Source organism: Rhinopithecus roxellana, chromosome 2, assembly GCF_007565055.1.
Source record: "Rhinopithecus roxellana isolate Shanxi Qingling chromosome 2, ASM756505v1, whole genome shotgun sequence".
Lineage (NCBI taxonomy): Eukaryota > Metazoa > Chordata > Mammalia > Primates > Cercopithecidae > Rhinopithecus > Rhinopithecus roxellana.
This window is the reverse complement of record NC_044550.1, coordinates 43,930,207-43,955,184: the sequence shown is the minus strand read 5'-3', so window position 1 is coordinate 43,955,184 and position 24,978 is coordinate 43,930,207. Positions and strand designations below refer to the sequence as shown.

At 31.7% G+C, this 24,978-nt stretch overlaps 1 protein-coding gene across 3 annotated transcripts in view; it reads right to left on the bottom strand.

Moving 5' to 3' along the window:
* Positions 1–24,978, bottom strand: part of TECRL (trans-2,3-enoyl-CoA reductase like) — a 130,254-nt gene that overhangs the window by 7,311 nt on the left and 97,965 nt on the right. For all 3 annotated transcript variants that reach the window (XM_010372595.2, XM_030923043.1, XM_030923032.1), the window contains 4 exons: positions 24,244–24,349; positions 19,585–19,657; positions 14,368–14,411; positions 4,765–4,822 (listed from right to left, as the gene is read on the bottom strand). In XM_010372595.2, coding sequence (XP_010370897.1) covers positions 4,765–4,822; positions 14,368–14,411; positions 19,585–19,657; positions 24,244–24,349 — 281 coding nt within the window. The remainder of the gene's footprint in view (positions 1–4,764; positions 4,823–14,367; positions 14,412–19,584; positions 19,658–24,243; positions 24,350–24,978) is intronic.

Here is a 24,978-nt window from a genome sequence, read left to right as displayed (position 1 = left end):
AAACTATACTACAAGGCTACAGTAACCAAAACAGCATGGTACTGGTACCAAAACAGAGAAATAGACCAATGGAACAGAACAGAGTCCTCAGAAATAATACCACACATCTACAGCCATCTGATCTTTGACAAACCTGAGAGAAACAAGAAATGGGGAAAGGATTCCCTATTTAATAAATGGTGCTGGGAAAATTGGCTAGCCATAAGTAGAAAGCTGAAACTGGATCCTTTCCTTACTCCTTATATGAAAATTAATTCAAGATGGATTAGAGACTTAAATGTTAGACCTAATTACCATAAAAACCCTAGAAGAAAACCTAGGTAGTACCATTCAGGAAATAGGCATGGGCAAGGACTTCATGTCTAAAACACCAAAAGCAACGGCAGCAAAAGACATTGTTTTTAAGAAAGAAAATGATACCCAGAGAAGTTTGCTCAGAGAGGGAAGGCATCATGTGGAAGCTTAGAAGGGAAGGGAAGGAAGGAAACATGTTCTGGCATTCAAGGAATGTAGAAAACAAGGATGTTAGAGGATGAGAAGACACAATGAAAAACCACCTGTTCCCAGAACACACTTTTTTTTTTAAAGAGATTTCAGTAACCTCATCTGTAAAAAACTATGTTATTTTTCTTCAAGGTCAATTCACCCATTTAATAATTAATGTAAATCAATCAGCATTTACATGATACCTCTGTGTGAATAAACTAGAAATGTTTTTGTTTGCAGATAAAAACTAACCCACCACAAAGAAAACAAAACAAAATGTAGAGAACACACATACAGAATTACCAAAGAATGTGACCATTAAGAAATCCCAAAACTGAAAATTGATATGAAAAAAATATATATATAATACAAAATAAGAGTTGACTGTACTCAAGAAATTGTGGACAAAGAAGAAACTTTCCCAGTAATGTGAAATACATTTTCATTTGCTTAAGGATGTAACATTCAATAGAACAGAGGATATTAAGCAGATGAAACGAATAGCCAAAAAAAAAAAAAAAAAAAAAAAAAAAAAAAAAAAAAAAAAAAAAAAAGGGACAAAGATAGTTAAAGAGAAAGTGATGGAGAAGCTAGAGACAGAAGAAGGAACATTGGTACAGTGTAACTCCCCTCACACTCCACAATGTAATAAAACTAATTTTAAAATTGTAATTTGAGGAAATGTTTTAGAACTTAAAAACAAACAAACAAACAAACAAACAAACAAAAAAACATGGATTAACCTACTAGAAGAGTACCCAGTGATCCTGGGGAAATTGGTTGCGAATTATCAACCCTTAGACACTCCCTCAAAATTCATAGATTTTTATAATAAAAAAAGTCACCTCTGTCTTGAAGCAAATAAAAACATCATTTAACAGAAGAGAGAGAATTAGATTGGCATCTGATTCCACAAGAGCAATATACAAAGCAAGATAAAGAGTGAACATTAAAAGAGGGCGGCCTTCTTACATGAAAAATTTCAAAATTCCTGGATGACTTAAAATTTTCATTTTCAAATGGTGAGACCATATTCTAGATAAATGAAGAAGCTTGAGTCGATTACATTGCTAGTCACCTAGCTAAGACTAAAATCCGTGATATTTAAACATTGGCAATGCTAGCATTTTATTAGATTATATTGTGTTTTGCTTCTCTACTAAAAAAATTAGACTCTCAGATATTTTTCACTTGTGGTTCACGTGCATCCAAAGAAAATTCAATGTATCTATGAATTTGGATCAGATAAAAATGGCATTCAACCTCTTAATGAAATATAGGCTTCACTCCATTGCAAATGAGGACCACAAACTACGAGAGCATTGGCCTTACGTGTAATTTTTTCCACCAAGATGAAGCACAGATATTTTTAAGTCACAGTACACTTCTTTTTAAATCTGCATATACGTAATTTATAATCAATACTCAAAAAGTTGAGTACTCATCACAATGCTGTATAATGTTGTAATAACAAACATATGCTTATATTCTAGTTTTTTCATATATTCACAATTGTTTTAATATAATAAATTTCCTTTATAATTATATGTATTTTATTTTATGTGACAATTATTCTGGAAAATGTTTTATATGTTTCACTAACCTGCCAGAAGTGTGGAAGGCAAGAAAATGTTAAGAAATTCAGGTTGATGTTGAAACATAATTGAAGAGTCAAATATGCCTTTATGTTTTCAGTTGAATTATTAATAGCAATTAGTCCAATGATAAACAAATGTTTCTCATTTTTATTTGAATTTACAATTATATTATATAGGGTAAGCAGTTGGGAATCCCTACGTATAATTGAGCCTAAATGAGATGACTGATTTACCAAAAATATCTTTAAATAATGGAGACACTGTAAACTTTTTCAAATATATAGGTGAGTATAAAAGCAATTGAGTTTTTGCATTGTTGGAATTTGCTGTTTTATATTGGAATACATTATTAAATAAATGTGATTATGCTATACAACATTTTAATTGGCATTTCTCACTTTTTTTTTTTTTTTTGCTAATGAGTTATCACTTGCTGGTATTTTTTGTTTATTTTAGTCTACAGAAATGATGTTAGACAAAAAGCAAATTCGAGCAATTTTCTTTAAGAGTTCAAAAGGGCCATGGGCCAGGCACAGTGGTTCACGTCTGTAATCTCAGCACTTTGGGAGGCCAAGGCAGGCAGATCACCTGAGGTCAGGAGTTTGAGACCAGCCTGGCCAATATGGTGAAACTCTGTCTCTACTAAAAATACAAAATTAGCCAGGCATGATGGTATGCGCCTGTAATCCCAGCTGCTCAGGAGACTGAGGCAGGAAAATCGCTTGAATCCGGGAAGGCAGAACTTGCAGTGAGACAAGATCATGCCATTGCACCCCAGCCTGGGCTATAAGAGAGAGATTCCTTTAAAAAAAAAAAAAAAATACAAAATGGGTCATGAAGCAGTGGAGACAACTCACAACATCAACAAGACATTTCTCCCAGGAACTGCCAATGAACACACAATGCAGTAGTGTTTCAAGAAGTTTGGTGAGAGCCTTGAAGATGAGGAACATAGTGACTGGCCATCAGAAGTTGACAGCAAATTGAGATGAATCACCAAAGCTGATCCTCTTACAACTACAGGAAAAGTTGCCAAAGAACTCAGTATTGACCATTCTACAGTCCTTTGGCATTTGAAGCAAATTGGAAATGTGAGAAAGCTTGATAAGTCAGTTCCTCATAAGCGGATCAAAAATATTAAAAAAAAATCATTCGGAAGTGTTGTCTTTCCTTATTCTATGTAAGAACAATGAACCTTTTCTTGATTGGAACTTGACGTGCAACAAAACGTGGATTTTATACAACTGGTGATGACCAGCTCAGTACTTGGACTGAGAAGAAACTCCAAAGCACTTCCCAAAGCCAAATTTGCCCCCTCAAAAAAAGGCCATGGTCACTGTTTGGTGTTCTGCTGCCAGTCTGATCCACCACAGCTTTCTGAATCCTAGCAAAACCAGTATGATTGAGAAATATGTTCAGTAAATCAATGAGATGCATTGAAAACTTCAATGTCTGCAGCCAACACTGGTCAACAGAAAGGACCCAATTCTTCTCCATGACAGTGTCTGACTGTACATCGCACAATTAATACTTCAAGAGTTGAATGAATTGGGTTACAAAGTTTTGCCTCATCCACCATATTCGCCTGACCTCTCACTAACTGACTACCACTTCTTCAAGCATCTGGACAATGTTTTGTAGGGAAAATGCTTCCACGATCAGCAGGGGGCAGAAAATGCTTTTCAAGCGTTCATTGAATCCTGAAGCATGGATTTTCATGCTACAGGAATAAACTATTTCTCATTGGCAAAAATGTGTTGATTATAATGGTTCCTATTTTGATTAATAAAGATGTGTATGAGACTAGTTACAATGATTTAAAATTCATGGTCCAAAACCACAGTTACTTATGCACAAAACTAAATATACTACTAACTTTGAAATGTTCTCCCAGGCATTGATATTCCAGTGCTATTGTGTTTTTCAATGAAAGATTACCATTATTAAAAAAAAAAAAAAAAAATTAGAAGTCATTTTAAATAGTGGGACTGCCTCAAATATTGTACAAATGAAAGGAATATTGAGAGTTTGGTAATTTGGATATTCATCAAGTGATTTTATACTGCTTTTGTTCTTATTCATTAGTTCATTTATTTACATATTTAAGTGATGTTGTTTAGGGTATGTGAGGAGGGTGATGGTGTGCATGCACACTTCATTTTAGAAAAATAATTATTAGAGAATATGATTTTGTTCAAATATTTGGAAAAATTAGACATAAAAGGGAAAAATGTGGCATACATATTTCCAACTACTGATATTTTGATTTTTAAATATTTTTTTTTTTTTTTTTTTTTTTTTTTTTTTTTTTTTTTGAGACGGAGTCTTGCTCTGTCACCCGGGCTGGAGTGCAGTGGCCAGATCTCAGCTCACTGCAAGCTCCGCCTCCCAGGTTCACGCCATTCTCCTGCCTCAGCCTCCCGAGTAGCTGGGACTACAGGCGCCCGCCACCTCGCCCGGCTAGTTTTTTGTATTTTTAGTAGAGACGGGGTTTCACTGTGTTAGCCAGGATGGTCTCGATCTCCTGACCTTGTGATCCGCCCGTCTCGGCCTCCCAAAGTGCTGGGATTACAGGCTTGAGCCACCGCGCCCGGCCTTAAATATTTTTTTGAAGTAAGATTATAAAAATAATTATTAACACAATTCACTCTAAAGAAAAGAAAAAGAAAAAAGAACTAACCTGTGTGATTGGGATGAGACAACATTACATTAATGAAATGATTCCCAGCTTCACAAATCTGCAAAACATTTTAAACATTTTCAGTGTGATATACCTCTGCCTATTTAAAAAAAAAAAGTATTCAAGTGACATATAAAATATGTGTAATACATTAGTCCCAAAGATTCAAAAGATATATATTTTATTCTAATAATAAGGAGAAGTACTTTTTAAATTACAACAATGAAAGAAGCTATTGCTTGTATATATTAAATAAAAATAATTAGTCACAACAAGTTGGAAATTCTGAAGATATTTTTCGCACTGATAATCAGGTTTAAACTGTCTTGTTAATCAGCTTTGTACTTGTTACTATGGGGAGACTTTCAGATCATACAGAGACAACTTTTGCTGAAGACAAATATGGCATAGGTTTATGTTAATCTCAGTTCATTAACAGTAAAACTCTTTCTAGTGAAATGGTGATTGTTTGATTTCCAGCTAGTTTCAGCTCAGTTTAGAAAACCTACCGTGATCAGTGCTGCCACCCAAAGAAACCTGCTGCTTATCTGTCAAGACCTCCTGATCATATACACTCTACTAGTTGTCCCCATTAATAGGCCACTATGTTCCTCCAAGATCAAAGGCTTACCACCATCCCCTGAGACTAATAATGTTCCCAGTTTGCAACATGTTTCCTGTAAGGGTAGGACGCTTCCTTTGTCTGCCATAGATACCTTATCTGATTTAACACAAGGTATATATTTGACATATAAATGCTATGTTACTAATAACAGAATGTATTATTCTAAATCTTTATTGTTTGAAGTCATTCAACTTGTAATATATCCCAAAAGTTGAGCACCCATTAAACTCAGTGTCTTTAATGTTATTAATATCATAAAATATATCTGATTTTGTTCTTTTCAACCATTTCTGTATGTATTTTTCATATATAAAAACAGTTCTATGGACTTTAATTTCTGGATGTTTCTCACAATAAACAACTGTTATACATTTCAACACTTTCTAAATTTTAGGAAAAAAATAGATTGAAAGAGAATATTTAAATCAATTTTCATCATCTAGAACTGTTATGTAAAAATGCTACTTAAAATAACCAGCTTCAATAAATTAATTCACCCAGGATCTAATGTAAACAAATACACCAAATATATTAAATCCTTATTTAAAGATCCAGAAAACAATGCAAATACAAATTTTGTAGCAACATAACTATACAAAATAATTATAGAAAAGGCTTTTGGCTTCTTAAGTTATCATTAGAAAGACAAAGTGGAATTTCAAATTTTCAGGTAATACGTTTTTAGTTGAAATTTTTACATGTCAATGTGGGTATGTGTGTGGGCTTTTGTGGCACGAACCTGCATTCACATGCCACATACTTCATTTGCTATGTATGAAAGATTAAGTCAATTTCACATTTGGAATTTCATTTCTTCACTCAAATGCAAATGTTGATTTCTGTCTCCAGAGAATTTATGATGATTGAATGAAGTCAAGTACCCTGCACATCATATTTGCTCAATAAAATTATTATGACAATTTTAGTTACCAATTTATCAATAAAAATTTCTGCAGATTATCCTATATTAATCTCACTTCTCTAGACTTCATTCTCACAAATCGTTAGCACTACAAAATCCATAATTACTAAACTAATGGTTTGTTACATTTCTGTTTAATCTTTGTATCTTTTGTACATCTTTCAACTTAGACAGCTTGTCTTATTTATTTTCCATCACTCACAGTGCCAAATACAAAAATAGAAACTATTATATAATACTTATTAAAAAGCAAGTTAAGTTACCAAAATTTGTGAAAAAATATGTTTTCAAAATTATAATTCTTCTGATGAAACATATTTGTTTTGAGATTACTATTTTTATACTCATTCAAACATCAAAATATTTTCTTCTTCCTGCTTATTTATCACAACAAAGCTAAATATCAAAGCATCAATTGTTTAACCAAATAATGAGCCATGAAAAAATAGCATGTAGGTTTTAGTTAGAGACTGGATAAAAATTTAGTGACACCAAATTTTTCATTAGATGAATTTGCCCCTAGAAGAAAATATAATTACATACTGAAATAAAAAATACGAGAGAGAAAGAAAAAAAAGTGGTAAAGAAGCCAGTTTTTTCATTTTGCTATCTACTGATGAAATGCTTACATGGTAAGAGTGGAGAGAAAAAAACAACTTTATCTCTATGCTTAGAGATTCTTAAATATCAATTTAGCAACTTGTTAAGGATTTTAAAGAACAGCAATAACTAGTAATTTCCATTTTAAGTACTAGTTTTTACACCGTTGGGTGAATCCAATACAGCTTGCGATGCTAACTGAATTAGATAAAACTGGTGATATAATTTCCTTTTAGGTAAGGGCTGAGTAAGATCAGAAGTTCAGTCAGTGCTGTAAAACTCAATATATTGTTCTATTACTGATTATAATTGCACAGCAATTAAATGTGAAACACTGGAATATTTCTCAGCATGGCATATATTTCTCCTGGATTGATGTTTATCTAAATATATCTTCATTTGGCAGACAATAAGTTTAAAAATAAATTTAATAAACAAAGTTTGGGGCAGATGCTATGAAGAAGTCTGATTTTAAATTATTAAAGTTAAAATTATCTTACATAATAAAACATGAGATGCTACATATTACCTATGTGTGGCCCTTAAGTGACACAGATGATCAAGATATTCTAGGCAATAAACACATAGTAACACAATAAAAATACTAAGAAAACATTGCCCAGATACATTTAGAAAGAAATAGCACTTGAGTACTACATGTAAGAAGCAGCGTCATTTTCCTACATTATAATAGTGTAACAAATTAAGAATATTAAATGGCTTAATCATTTACAATTAAAAATTTTCAATAATTGTACTATTAGTCAAAAAGTTTAACCTATCAAATAAACAGGTTTACATTTCCTAAACACACTCACATAATTATAAGCAACCAAGGGACATTGCCAGAACTGCTTCTGTTGTCACGAACAAGATAGCCTAGATTTATTTAATAAAAAGTAACTAGGTGCTTGTTGCTCTACAATGTGAGTATATTTAACACTAACAAGGTGTACACTAAAATGGTTAAGATGCTAAATATTATGTAATGTGCTTTTTCCCTATAATTAATAAAAAATCCACCAGGTGCTAGTGTTTTAAGTAATAATGAACTTTAGGATGATAAATAATAAACATTTAAATTAACTTTATATTTGTGTGCACAGGTGTATATTAAAGCAAATTTAAAAATATTTATTAGTACTTACATAATCTTTATTGAGTAATTTGAATACTTGTTGCTTCAAACTAGCATTCATTTGAATAATAGCAGAATGTCAAAGAATGAATAATCCATTCTATTTTCTAGAGTTACCATTATAAGGATAAATATAAAACATAAAATTGTCAACTAATATAATATTGAAGAATCAGTGTCTACATACAAAAATAATCTTTTGCTTAAATAACTACCTTGATCAAGAAAGTAAATAAAAAAGCTTACTTTTTCAGGACCCTCTATACTCTCATTCTTCTGACTTTTTCATTTTATTTTTAATTAGCACTTCTAAATATTTAACAATGTTCAGTGTAGGGCAGTATCAAATTAATAATCTACAGAGGATTTTTGTTAATGTATATTACTAGAAGTGATGTATTACATAGCATACTGTGCCTACGATTTTTTTTTTTTTTCTAAAAATACACCTTGTTAAATCTCACTCTCTCAGGTTGAAAGACAAAATTGAATTATAATATGTGGGATTTCAGCAATAAAGTTGTTCATCTTTTACTGTTAGGCATTGTGTCTTGGTCAGTAACCCGCTGTCATTGCGGAATGATACCAATTACCAATGACTAAAGCAAGGGGTCGAGGGAGGACAACTTGCAAAGATCCACTTTTACAATATTTAAATATTGTTAATTTTTTACAGACCTCATCAAGTTGATCATTCTCTTCCTTAAATAAATAGAAATTATATATCAATAGAACAAAACCCACATGTCCTAATGTAGAATTGGTAGCTATCAATTAGTCAGGCTCTGTCATTTTGTGTTAGTAAAATCCTTTTGGTTTCCACAATAAAAATAAATAATCCTTATACTGCAATCTCATAATATTTTCATAGGAATGAACATGAGCCGTTTTATCTTTTAATGTAATTGTTCTCACTTTTATATGTATTGATATTGTCTCATTAATTTTTTGGCAGGTGCTTTATTTATTTATTTATTTATTTATTTATTTATTTATTTATTTATTTTGAGATGGAATCTTGCGATGGGGATACTCAGGCTAGAGTGCAGTGGCACGATCTTGGCTCACTACAACCTCTGCTTCCCAGACTCAAGCAATTTTCCTGCCTCAGCCTCTCAAGTAACTGGGTTACAAGTGCATGCCACCACGCTCAGCTAATTTTTGTATTTTTAGCAGAGACGTGGTTTCACCATTTTGGACAGACTGGTCTCAAACTCTTGACCTCAATTGATCCACCCGCCTCAGCCTCCCAAAGAGCTGGGATTGCAGGCGTGAGCCTGTAGGTGCCCGGCCGGCAGGTACAATATCTTATATTTTTATCATTGGAGCAATAAGTAATAAATAGGCATTGTATTAATTTAATTGAAATGTAGACATTGCTAAAATGTTCCTAACACTAATACTTTTCTTCTTTTTCCTTTGCCAAACATTTATTCACTGAAAGAAAATAGCTTATGATGCATCTTTAGCAAAGCATACTTACATTTGCCTGTTATAGCTAGACATGCAAATGTGTCCTAATAGATACCAATGAAGAAATATGTTGTAATAATATACTCATGGTTTGCTTACAAAGGTGTTTCTCTAATAAACACTTGCTTTCATGGACAAGAAAAAAAGCTTCTGATGAATCTTCAAGAAAGCACGCTTACATGTCTTCTAAAACTGGAACTGTAAATTTGTGTAGTATGAACCAAAGTAGAAAGAAATGTGATGATAACATATGCTCAGTTTGTTTACAGTTTCAGCTATTATTACTTTATCTATAGTAACAATAATAGTAATAATGATAATAACTATATCTTACGTTTTATTTGTTTTACCTGAATAAATATTTCAAAAATAAGGACAATTGTAGCTAAATATATTATTACAAAGATTCCCTTAGGAAATTTATTAACTATTTTGATCTTGGACAATTTAATTTCTACTTTAATAGATCATGCATATCCACATAGACTTAAGTGCTTTTGACAATATGAGCCAGTATCACAATGCTTCAGCATTCATAAATATTTTATCTTATGATAATTTGTATTACTAAGTTCATAAATTTACAGACCTTTTTTCAATTTGCACTTTCTGCACCTCTATTATGAAGCTCATTCATACACATTTCTATGTTTTATACAGACATAATGATAACATGTATTGTGCTTTAAAAGAAATACATTTAGTGTTAATTTTGGGTTTAACTGAAAATATACATACTAACAAATGTATTTTCACTTTTCAAAGTAAGCAATGGTAAGACTCTAAATACAAATTCAGATGTTTCATTTATATTCTTGCATAATGTGAAATTATATATCTAAATATTTTAATATATTTTATGAATTTATTTGTTGCATGAAACAATTATTTTATGCATAAACTTTGCTATAGGAGATGCTATTATCAATCAATAAAACTAATTCAAATCATTTGATTTTGGAATTTACCTAAGGCTTAAAATTATTTCATCTCTACTATGATGCTACATTTCATTATCACAACCTTGGGAACATCAGAATTATTTTTTAATTTATAGAACTCTCATGCAATACTGTATAACACAAAAATATGAAAAAAAATAGCATAAAAATAGCACCATAAAGTAAATCTCTTCAGAAGAAAGTTAGTTTACATATACTAACTCTGCAGTAAATGATGATTAAAAACATACATGATTTTTTCACAGTTCTTTTTACATTAGATTCAATATCACGTATTCTAATAAATGAAATCTTTATAGTTTTATAATCACTGCTGATTTTTATTTAAATCATTGCTCTTATATTTCTACAGTTTGGAGTAAGTTAGTTGTAGTTCAAAATAGACAATTATTATAAGTTATAATGAAATGAGTGAAGCACAATATTGTCATTAATTTCATATCTTTAGTCAACTAGTTTGCAAAATAAATCTTTAATAAGTAATGATCCCTAAAAATTTAAGTATAAAAGTTGGTTCCTATGCATGCTATTCTTTATATCAGATGGTTTAGGAAATTTGAGATGAGAGCAAAATGGCAAACGATGAAAACACACAGAGTACTAGACTTTTTTTCAGTCAGTAAGTATAATATTGGTATTTATTGGTACCTATCAATGGTAGGTAAGTGATCAGAACATTTGTCACAACCAAATCTCAGTAGACTGCTGAGAATGAAAGCACTGAACTTTGGCACCCTTTTTTTTTCATGCATCTTATCCATAAATGCCAAATTTCATAAGCAGTTTCTTGGCCTTTGTGTGTTTTATATAGTAAAGGCTTGCTCTCCTGTTTTAAAAGCTATGATACGTTGTTCCCAGCATCCTCTCCACTAATCAATGACCAGTTCTGTATCCGAGGTTCTTTTCAGCTAAATATTACAAAAAGAGGTGTACCTACTTGATAAAAGCATATTTTTTCTTCTCCAAGATTATTTGCATTTTAGGAATAATTTTAAAACACGTAAGTGACTGAACAACTAATGAGAACACTGAAGACACAGAGGCAAAACCAGGGAAAAGAGTTATTTTAATTACTTTGTAAGCCATGTCTTCTATTTTATTATCAATTCCTCCCACTTCCTTCATTTTGAAGACATTAAGAAAGGCAAGAAAAGGAGTTCCTTTTTGGTAAAATCCTCATTCTGCAAAGAATTGGCAAACTTTAATGGCTTCTGGAGAGTAAACATAAAGTTAAGGGGACAAGAAGATAAAGAAAATAGGCAGGTTCTTTATATAAAGTACATTTTGTTTTGCAATTGTGATTTTGGTATTTTTATTTGTTGGCTTTTGGGTGTAATTGGGTTCAGAGGATGAGGCAGCGTCATGGCAATATAAAGAGATCAAATTATAAAATGTATTCATAATATTTACATCAGACAAACAAGATTCCATCTAAAATTTGTGTGAAAAGTTATTCTGATGTCTTCATACATTTCCCTGTATTTGATTCTCCTTAATTTTTCCTGTAGATTTGTCATACCTGGACGTATCTGAGGAATCAAACTTGTGTTGAAAGATAGAAAGAATTTAAACCAAGGGAGAAGTGATAGACTATTTCTTTGAATATAATAGAGATAGAAAAAAACCTCACCAAAATCGAAGAATTTTCCACAAAATAGGAGCCTGATTTTACAACATATTACGTACACATTGTAAATGATTTTGTTTTCCTTATAACATATTTTGCTTAATATGAATCTAATATGTCTTATATTAGATTCAGTTACCTAACACTAATATCTTAATATCATATATTATTTGTGAAAGTGAAATATGTCTTAACAGTAAACACTACTAAGAAATTTCAGGACTAACAGGTCTTCTTGATTTCTCATGGCAATTCATGTGTGTAAAAAGTCACAGTGGCCATTCTATCTTATTTCTAAATTTTGCTTTTCTATGGAATATAACTACGTTCAATATTTTCATTTTTAAGTAAGGTTTTCACCTATACTTAATATTATGCTATCTATAATTAAAGCATAGGTTTTAATTATATTACTTTCCATTTAAAAAAATTTCAATCTAAAGATTATAGAAATTTAAAGTTTATCAAATTGTTAAATCTGTTATTGAAATAGACAATGCTTGTTATGTGCTTAAATGCGGAATTAAAGTTATCACATTTACTTACTTCATCTCTATTGGACATAGTCTATTACACCATCTATCAGTGTTTGTTTAATTTAGCATCTTGGGCTTTATTAATTTTTGCCTGAGGCTGTATGAAATATATTTGATTAATAAAGTGCTATGTGAAGAGGAAAAAGCAGTAGCTTAATAAGAAGGCAGAAATTTTAAGCCTCTGGGGAAAAAAATAATATAATTGCAAGCTATTAGAATTTTGCTTATGTCTAATTATGTCTCAATATTTTAAGAAAAATATAACGTTTATAACATATCTTTTTAATAAAAGATATGACTTTCATTAAAAGTTTTATTTTATAGTATTGTCATTCACTTTTGAGAAGAGGGAATAAATACATACATAGCCATATTATATTGGAGATAAGAGAAGAAATCAATAATATTATATGAAAAGGGAGTTGTCTTAATTACGCAAAAAAATTATAATCCACAATTTTTTTGAAAAAGTGGACAACATCATAAGGATAAAAAGCAGAGGAATAATCAGATATTAATCTAAAACATACTGAAATTACCAACAAATAAGCAGTTATTATTTTGTTTATCCATTAATTCATTCTTCTCTTCCATCAGATTTACTGAGTAGTTAATATCAGAACATTAGTCTTAATACAAGAGGGGTTGTAGTACACTGTATGCAACATTGCATAACGCTGTTACAACACATGAACCACAGAATTCCTCTCCTTGAACAGTACGGACTATCAGAAAATTACAAGGCTGTGATATATTTTCAATATATTGTTGAAGAAATTCCAAATACATAAATACTCTGTGCCATTTATTCAAACAAATAATGAGTTCCTGCTATGCCAAACTATATGCTGAAAAGACAAAAACAAGATCTGTCCTTTTCAAAGCCAACGCACTGGAGTACATACTTACTTAAACTATTAACCAAAGATATGTAGAGAGAGAGAGAAAGCAAGAGAGGGTCATGTGAGAGCTCCTTACAAAGTGTGGTGGGTGATTTATGACCTGTATAAAATGATTAGAAATAAGTTGTTGAACACAAACTTTGCAAGAAATATGAATTTGGAGATGAATCATAGGAGTTCACTAATTTATCAATGACAGGGATGAAAGGAGAACATGAACACAGAATGAAAGCAAGGAGTTATAGAACGTATAAGCACTAAAAAAAGTGTCAGATGAAATAATTAATACATTTTAGAAGTAATCAAGAGTCTTGGGTACCCAGATTGATTTTCACACAATTTTATCTATATACGTGTTTATTTACATAGAACAATCTAAAGAAATTGAATGAGAACAGTTTAGAAAGGGCCAGGTTTTATTAAAAAGGCAAACTCTGTGTTCATCTTGAATTAGTTAAATTAACAATTATGCCAAAGTGTTTTTGGGGTGTTTATCTACAAGATTTGCAAAAATTTTTGCTCTTTATAGGTTGTAAATGTGCATACAGTAGGATCACTGAGTATACATTTTTCAAATATTTATTGTATTTCAAATAATACTAATCAAATGTTACAGATGACTACAACATTTTGATTATAAAATTTAGCTCAAGACTTGATTATAGAAAGTTATTTTATTTACTTCATTTTATATCATTATGTGTATTATATAAATATATATCGTATTTTCTACATGGCAAATCTTCAGATACAGTCTGTTTTTCTTCTTAATAATAACAAAATTAGAGCATGAATAGCAAAATATATATGATACATACCAGAAAATTGATAGCAGAAACTGTGATTTGCCTGTTTCCAAATGCTGAAGAGTAGAAAAAGAGTATGTCATGCAGATACTCATAGTTTGGATTGTCAAATATACAGACATAATTCAGGCAGTATTTATTCAGTATAATTAATCTATAATCAGTAGAACTGTCTAGTATGTAATTCATCTTTTGGGATGATACTTTTGCAATCTAAAGCGTTGACTTTTTTTTCCAAATGTACTTTTTTTAGTATCATAATGATATTTAAATTACAAATGGAATATATTACTAATTTGTATTATTAAACACCTTGAAGGCAGATTTAGTATTTGTCCCATTTAAAAAGCACACTTAAGTACGGCTAAGCATATAATGGCACACAAAATAACTCTCATTTTTAATGTTTAACAATAAAAAGAAAAATGCTGATTATGCTCATTTGTTTTATATATTGATGTTTTTTAACAGGTAGAATTATATATATATATATATATATATATATATATATATAGTATATAAATTTACATTATACAGAATACATGATGTATTACTTGCCTTACCTTAAAGAAAAATATAGGTTAAATTCCAAAGGGCAGATAAAGAGTAATGTAGAAAGCTCCATTCAAAGCAATGTTCTAAAGGCAGGGTTGCTCATAGTGGAAACGTTGGAATATTCAATAACAATAAAAATAGAATATTTGATAAACTTATCATCATGTCTATTAACAGTTTCATTCCTATCTTCTTGTTTTATGTATGTGAGCATGTAAATTGTATTTATGTAAACACATTTACATCTACACATAAAAATATTATCCCTCATTTTAAAACGTGCATTTTTCACCTAATAATATGTTTAAAGATTTTTCAATATTACTAAACACTCATTGCCATAACTGTAATTGAATCTTCATAATAATGCATGACACGGCTAGCTCTTAAAACATTAATTATAGAATGACTGAAAAGTTCACTTTAATTTTATGTGTGATAAACAATACTGCTTTGAACATCTTTATGTATAAATCTTTTACTAAATTCTGTTTTTGGGGATAGAAATTTAAAAGTATATTTTAGTTAAAGGTTATATAAGTATTTTTCATAGATAAATATTCATAGAATATATATGCAAACCACACGTACATGAATTGGAAGTTTTGTTTTTATGAAGTTTATATATCTAATAGTAAAATAAAATATATTAACAGAGAATATTTGAGAAATAGAGAAAAGTGGTAAGGGCAAATAAAATGGACAAAAATCTCATCAACCATAGAAAACCAGTGAATATTACAATTTTCCCCTTGGACATACTCATATATGTTGTATATGTTTATAATATTTGATATAACAATTTTATAACTTTTCTCTTAACATAATGTTACACCAATTTTGCCATATAATTAAACATTCTGCTCTTGACAAATCACGATTGGTTGATATGCATCTGTATCAGCCATAATTATTTTATTTGTACCTACTAGTCAATGTAAGTTTACTCATTCAACTATAGTTATCAAGAATTCGCACGACAGGCACTGAACTGTGTGCTTGTGATAAACTACAGACAAAGATGAAGGCAATCTCAATTGAACTTACATTCTGACCTGGAAAAGTACTAATCACATGATAACAAATGGAAGTTTGCAAGATCGATAAGTGCTACTATACAGATCTATGTAGTATTTGATAAAATAACTGAAAAGGATATTTTGTAATCTGGGAGACCACGGAGGATTCTTCTGAGTACATAATTAGGCTTTGATTTATAAAAATGAATAGGCATTAGTACAAAGAAGAGAGAATTCAGAGCACATTAGGCAGAGGACAGTAAACATATGCCTTATTCTTATTTTTAAATGAAAATGAATAATGATGTGATAGTAAAAAGTATCAAGTGAAGAGTCTAATATTTTTCATATTTATTTCCAAAAAAACAAAGTTATAGGTAGTATAAAAATAAACATTCTCTTTACAATAGTCATTATAACACTTATTATTTAATAATATTTTATAATTTGTATAATGTTTCACATTCAGATAGGTAAAAATAACCTAATAGGCCATTATTCTTTGATTATGTTGATAGTAGACATTTATATATTAAGATTTTTGAACCTATACATTCTGATTTGGGGATTTTAAAATATTCCTGCCATTGGGCAGTTTTACAATTTTGATAACGTATTTCATTTATTTGTATTTAAATATTATTCAAGAAGTTGGAAAATAAATTCTCTAGTAGAATATGTGTTGGAAATATGCATACAACATGTTTTTCAATTAAGTTAGCTTTTATGTATTAATATACAGATGCTATTAACTTTATGCAGCCAAATTTGATGAGAATAGATTGTGGTGATAATTGTGATAAAAGTCAAACACTGTTACCAAGGAGAATTCAGAAAGAAATGGGAAAAAGACCGGTTGGCATAGAGCACAAAGAACAGCAGTGTCAACTATGAAAACAAAAACAACAGAAAACCAGAAAAAATAATAATCATGGCCGTAATGTAAGAAACAATATCCAGAATTAAAGACTTCATTATGTATGCTGAAGGGACGTATTTTATATAAAGTGAAAATACAGAACATGTGATTAAAGATTAAACAGGTAAAATCCAAAAGTCCAATAACTTTTCTTTTTCTAATTTTGAGGGTAAAATGAGGGAAACTATGTTGTAAGCATGCATAATTTAATGAAAATTTTCAAGAGGAACAACATAAAAATTGGATCAATTGTCTGTTTTGCAATCTTAAGAAGATAGATTTAATGCAGCAAAGTAAGATATATTAAAACAAAATTAAAGGAGTTACTGATTTATGAGAATTGTTTCATTTCATCTTCCTTAAATATGATTATTTATTAAGATTATAACTACTTTTCTGAAAACAGGTTTAATATGTACTATTTTCTTTTTTGTTACCTTGTCATACTTGCTCTATAATTATTATTATATCTTTTACTGTTAAAATAATTTAGGAAGTGCTTTTAAATATCACCTCATTTTGTTTTAAATTTTTTTTGTGCTTATATTGTATTTTTAAGGTTTATTTTATCTCACCTAAAGATAATGTAGTTTGTGCTATTTCTACTTTGTGAGTACAGAATTGAATTTTTATGATGTAATATATAATCAATTTTTAAAATTAAAACAAATCTATTAATTATAATCAAAGTGTTGAAAAGGGAAAATATTCTATCAAAGTCTTAGAAAGTAATAAGAAATGAAAGGGAAAGTCTTTTGCACCATAAATATAGAAAAGGGTGGAATTTTACAGAAAAAATAAAACAATAAATGGCATAAGCATGGAAGAAATTAGAGGGAGTCTCTGGGTCCTGTTATTTGTCAACAATTTGTGTTAGGTATCCTAAGCCCATATAACTAACACTTTAAGAAATAGGAGGCTCTACTATCTGGGTCAAAACTCAAGATAAAGGTGATATTCTTAGGGGTCTCCATGATAGTGTCTATACAGAATTTATGTGTCTGACTGACTGTGGATTGGCTAACCTCTTGCACAGTTTACTGCTATCTGTAGCTACACTATAGATTCTTTTCCAGTTATTTGCTGAGTAAATTTGGAAAATCTGCCTATATTTTCTGAAGTTTAGCTATTCATCTGTAAGGCTGGGATACAAACAGTATCATTTTCATGTGGATTCAATGAGACAAAATGTGCCAACTTCTTAGCATTGTACCTAATAAGAAGCCTTAACAAAAGTTAATTTATAGTTTCTCTGTTAAAGGAAAAAGCAACTTATTCTATCATATACTGTTTTAGAAGTCATATTATTATTTAACACGATTTAACTAAAGCATAATGGCTATAGCTCATGTATATTACAACCATGTTAAGTGTGGACTTCCTAGGCAAGATATTCATTTTCCACTTGTCATCAGTATTAAAATGCTATAATATATTTTCACAGAATTTGAGTCCTACTTATATCTTATGCATTTAAAGATCTTGAGCATAGTGAAATTACCTTTTCATGGCATCATTTTTCTAGCCTTCAATGGGGAATATTAAAGCCACAAAATAATGTTTTGAATTAAAAATATATAGCATATTTACAGTTATTAACAAGCATTCAGTTTTCAATAAATGTTTTACATATATTAACAAAATTAACTACTATTATTATTTTGTACCCAATATGGAAATGAAGAATTTTTCAGAGGCATATCTTATTAACATAGTCTGGAGCAATACATCTATATGTTAAGGTTATAAAGATAATAAGTACATCTTATAAAATATTTGAAAAATCAGAAGATACAGGAAATTTTCACTTTCAATATTCAGAGTTAATTGTTACTATTAAGACCAGCTGAAGTTTTAATCACTGAAATCAGTGACTTCACTTTCCAGACTGAACTAGATTTGTTGATTTTAGCAAAGACCCTGAACATTGTAACTCTATATTACAACTTCAGCCAAGAATTTAAGGAAGTTTAAGTGATTTTCTAAAATTAAAAATAAAATTTGATTATACCATTTATTTCCATTTATTTTAAACATTGTAAACACCAGAAATAGCCTGCAAAAATAATTGTCAAATAAATGAGAAAACATTTAATTATTGAGCTTTACATTTTGTGCCTTATGTGCTACAATAAAAGCTGAAGAGAGAAAAGTTCACATTGAAGGAAGAAATGAAATTCCTTGAGGAGGGCAACCTTTTTTCTGGAAGATTAAGAACCAAGGAACTAGGTTTCATCCAGTGTACATTCAACCAAATTGTTCATCTGAGTCAAGAGCCAAGATACTTTATTAAATTAAATCATAAATAGAAACTACTATGTAACAGAAAAATCGTCCCCTATTTTTGGTTGAATTATATTTAAAAGAATAATTAAATGTTTATCATTTACTTGTATAATACCTGATAGCTGATTAGTATATGATTGTATAATTATATAATAATTTTCTCTTTAATTGTTGCTTTTGTATTTTATTAGCTGTTTTTTTAGAGGTTTACAACCTACTGATATTTTTGGTGGTTCATGTAGAAACAAAATAAATAAAAATATATGAGTCAAATTGGTCTTTTAGGCCTACATAAACATTTAAAGAAATATGAAAGCAATTTAAAAACAAATTGTTCCATTTTCTACTTATTCCTTTATGCTCTGCTGTTCATATTCTGTATGTCATTTAGAATAGAGTTTTTAGGTTGGTCCTTTAGTACAGGGTTAGTTAAGAAGAAATCCTACATACATGGTGGTGTATACAGTGGATGATTAATGTAGTAGGCAATCCAAGAAGTAAATCCCCAGTAAAAGGCACAACTCTGCAAACAAAACAAAACAAAATAAAAGTTAGGAGAAATATGTAATATGTATTTCAATTGTGACATAAACATTTATATTATATGCATGTCACAATTTGAAACCACCCCATACATTTATATTAGACACTGCAGCATTTATATGTAAGATGCTACAAATTGTCTAAGCTAAATAAACGGAATATTTATTTGCCCAACATAATAGTGAGAGAGAAGCCAGGTAGGGGCTGGTTTGGCAGGCAGAGAGGGAGGGTCTCAGAAGAGGGCCAACACCTGTGGACTGTGTGCCTGCACTGCCCCTATTATGCAGTTAGCAGGAGAAAATATGGTTAAGAAGTTCCTGTTATTCCAAGATGTTTACTCAGAAGGGACTTTCCATCCACCCACAGAGGCAGAGACAAGGACCGAGTGTGTCCTAAAATGATCCTGACCACATTATAATGCTATTAGCATTGTGCTTTAACCCTCCCCGCTCCATGGGTTTCTCTTAGGCACTCATGAGTAATAACCAAGATGGAGTAGCTATAGCCAACCCTAGGCATGCAGGCATGCACAGATGCAACACTCCTGGGGGGAATTTTACCCCTCCCCTTAGGGTGGAACCCACAAAACACTTCCTTGTCTTTTCCACATAAAAGACTGAGGACTCAGCCCCATTTCTTACAACCCTATTCTAGCCCCCTGTTGCTGCTGAGAGCATTTCTATTGCTTAACAAATGCTACTCTGCCTTATGCACTCTCCAGTATCCATGTTCCTTATTCTTCCTAGTCGTGGGACAAGAACTCAGACCTCACTAAACTAAGGAATAAGGAGACTGGAAGATTTTGCGGGATTGCTCGGGATCATGGGAAGGGTGAATAAGAGCAGACTTCTTTATTTTCATTTCCAAGAGCTCTTGGTTCTCTTTATTATATGAAACCAAATAAAGTACTGGGCCTCTGTCAGCCAGTTAAGAGTGAACAGCATGGCTGTTGCTCCTACAAGACTCTGAGGACAAGCTTACTGATGAGGACTTTGTCAAAACCTCTTCATCCGTGGGTGTTGGGAATGTTCATTCTGTTCCAATCCAGTTTCCCTTCATGAAGCTCTAGCTGTTGTGTGGGACTTAGAAGGATGTCCTGGGGCAACTGAAAGTGTCTGATTGAGGCTACATTTTGGTGTTACGCAAAGGCCCTTGGACTGGTTCCAGTCCCTGATAGCCCATTATGGTGTTGGATAAAGATTTCCAGTATTTTTCTATCACATTTTCTTTCTTTTGAGACTATCATGGTTGCTCTCCCTTCTTTATATTCAATGTTATGTATGTTTTTTGCAACCAGGAGAGATAATATTATTGGGAAAATTGAGTAGCTTGCTTACTCATCAGAAGTGCAACCCAGAACAACATCGTTTTTACCTGTTCTTAGAACAAGGGATATATGAAGATTTAGAGTTTCCTTTCTCCTGTCAAGGAGACTGACTGGCACTGTACAGGAGGCTATTTCTCCCTGGGTGACTATTTTCCTCTCCATTTAGGCTGTTTCTTTTTGTCATGAGAGATGTCAGCAATGTTCAGTAAGCATAGAAGTGTGCACTATGCAAGAAATCAATTTTCTTATTCTAGGAGGCTTATTTTGAGGGATGCACACCAAGCCCCAAACTCCTCTCTTTCAAACTTCTGTCTGAAAAGGATTTGGACACAAAGTTACAGGCTAACATTCCAAACTTTGTCAAGGTGCCTGATAAGGCAAGGATTTGTTTCTGTGGATCCAGGGGAGCCCTAATTCCCTGGCTACTAGCACACAGAATGAGCCAAGTCAACCCCTACATTTTCAAAGACACCTATTCTTACTCCAAGTATAACAACTCCTGGGCAGGAAGAAGGGACTAGTTTTGGAGGTCAGTCACTTTCATTTCCTTGAATGCTATGATCTGGCTCTGTCCATTACCTATGAGTCAAGGGATGCTCCTCAAAGATTTAAGGACACCCCCCTCCAGTAATGTTTTTTGTCCCAATCCAATTACTTCAGTGTATTTTCCAAGTTTCAAGTGGGAAGCTTTGGGTCTGAAGCCCGAAAGAAGAAATAGATCTGAGGGACCCCAAAGCTAGTCAACACTGGTGAGCTAGAGTGCAGCATAGGTAAGTGTGACTATTCCTAACTTCCAACCCTCATGGTCTGTTGTTGGAGGTCACACTTGCATCCACAGGCGACACCTATATAGGTTGCTGGAACCCAGAGGATACAAGGAGGAGGAGAGGAGAAAGGAGATGCCTTTTCTCTCTCTCTCCCCCTCCAAGTTCACCCTAAAAGTGGAAGACAGACTAAGGGATGCCTTTTCTCCCCTCTCTTTCCATAAGTGTAACAATCCATCTTCAACCTGCACTCCCCTTAATAGCAACCTGGATCACTGGGACTCCTTTTACCCTCAGACCCTAATGTTCACTCTGGGCAAGTCCCAACATCACTCATTTATAGAGGCCTTCCAAAATTTAACTCAGGTATTTAAACTGTTCTTAAGCAATGATATGTTACTCTTAAATCAAACTCTGATGACTGCTGAGAAACAGGAAGCCTCACAAGCAGTAAAGAAATTTGTATATGAGCTTTATACTCATATAATACCAGAGACAGGGGAAGGTCTTAACCAGTTGGAAAGACAGCAATACCATTGAAGGACCCTAAATAGGATCCTAATGATAATATGGGAGAATGGAAGAATAAGCACTTTCAAATGTGCATACTGGAGGGCTTACCAAAGACTAGAATTAGGACCTTATGAGAATCCCTCTGCCTTTCTTGAACAACACCCTCTCACAACCTGAAAAAGCCAGAACAGTTATCTCCCTGTTCCTCCTAATGGTAGTTAGGGTTTAACACTCCAGAGTGGGGAATGAGAGAGGAGGCTGATTTGGCAGATAGAGATGGAGGGTCTTGCAAGAGGGACAATGCCTACAAGAACACACCTGTACCACCCATGTTATGTACCTGGCAGGAGGAAATGTGGTTAAGAACTTCCCCTTATACCAAGATGCTGACTCAGAATAAACTCTCCAGCGCAGGTGCACCCGTGCAGGTGCACCCGTGCAGGTGCAGACAAGAACCAAGATGCATACTAAATTGATCTTGATCCTGAACTCATAGTGCCATTAGCATTGTGGCTTAACCTTCCCCCCTCTGCAGGTTTTCAATGGCACTCATGGGTAATAGCTAAGATGGAGTATCTATGGCCAACCCCAGGCACGTGCCGATGCAACAACCCCAGGGGGAAATTTAACCCTCCTCTTAGGGTGTTAGCCACAGAAGACTTCCTTGTCTTTGCCACATAAAAGACCCAGAATTCAGCCCATTTCTGGCAACCCTCTTCAGGTACCCTCTAGCTGCTGAGAGCTTTTCTGTTGTTTAATAAATCCTACTCTGCCCTAACCACTGTCTGGTGACCATGTGTCTTATTCTCCTTGGTTGTGAGACAAGAACTTGGACCTCACTAAACTAAGGCATAAGGAGATAGTAATAGTAGCATTTTACAAATACTATTTTGATATCACTAAGAAAATGCATTTCTTTGCTCCACTTGTACTAATATTAATGGATATTTGTGATATATGTCAAGTTAACAGAATATTTTAGAAAAATTTGATGAGAATGATTTTGTCTAGCAAGTAGTAAATATAAATGAATTACTAAAAATAAAACATAAATTATCTATTGCATAAGATACACTAAAATTTTTCCAACAATTAGTCCATTTAAAAAATAAATTATTTGATAATTGGTAGTAACACATGTTGATTGACTGGAATGGAAATGACTCAGATTTAGGAGTTGTAGTCTATAATGGTGATCTTGAACTGATTTGATTAATTGTACTATTTTCTATAAGAAAAAAGCAGGTCTAAATGACTTCTGAGGTCTCAGAATTTCAGAGTTTACTGCTTTATTGCAATGATAACAATAGAATGGCTCTTCTATTGCAATATTACAAAGCAGATATTTGACAAAAACCACGAAGTTTTTTTGTGCAGACAAACCTTTTTTGGAAAATAGATTTTAAATTAAGAAACAAAATTTAACTTAAATTGAAAATTGAGTTTCAACATGTTGTCTAATGTACTTTTCCATGTCAATATTTTACATTTTTTCTCATGTTTTGGTAGTTATTTGATAGTTGATAACAGTTGCATTCACAATTTCTAGAAGAGTAAAGACACTAGCATCATATTGACAACTGTCACAATAATGGAATATAGTATCATCATTTTAATCCCACACAGATGTATATTTGTAGGAACATTCATATATGATATTCTTCACTTCAAGTGGCACTCAAAGAATCTGAATTCAATGCTTAGCATTATTAAAATTAAAAGATTCCTAGGAGTATCTATTTTATCTTGTAATATGAGGTAATGACAAATCTTTCTATAGTGTTTAGTTAGAATTAAATATATCATAAAAAAATGACATTTTAGGAAAAGAATGTTTAAGACATGCTTATACAATTAAACATGAAAATCTAAGTTTTGGAGGGAAACAATAATTAAATATTTTGCAAAGGATCCAACATATAAAATGTCTCAATCATTATTAAAAATATAAAGCATCCTTACCGTTATCAAATTTTTCAAAGGTGTGTGTCCTGCAGAAACTTTGTGAACAAATAAGGTTTCCAAAAGGTATCGGATGTAGTGTATACAATGACAGAAGCAAGCCAAGCTGGAAAAAAAATAAAACATAAACATGAAAATCCTTTTGAAATTCTGGCTTGTCTCATGCATGATACATTTTATTTTTTTTTTCATTTAATATTCTAGCTATTAGAAAACATTGTTTCTGGTAGCTAAACCACAAATGCTTGCTTTAATATTTGATTTCCAAAATGTTCTAAATTTAGTAATAAAAATAGCTGTTACAAGAGTCTCCATAAATTCACTTCTGATGACACTAGAAATATTTTATACCAGTCATAAACTGTAATGTTCACACCTGTCCCAGGAGTAGGTATAAATATAATAATTGCAAATATGTTCATATCAAACTGCCTCAACTGACACAGACAATTTACAAGTTTTAAAAATATCCAAAGCCTACTTGGAATGCATTTGACATTTTATAATATTCAGAATAACTTTTTAATTGTTTGGTTGTCCTTTAGCAAGTACTAAGATTGAGAAAGTTTAAATTGCATTTTCTGTGCAGTAATAATGCAGCTTTGTGCTTTCTTTTTGTATTTTTTTCTACCTAATTTTATAATATTTTGTCTCTTTGTGTGTTTGTTTGTGTTGTACTCTAAGTTACCACTTCTTCTTATCATTTTTATATAATTATTATCTTAAAAGTAAATG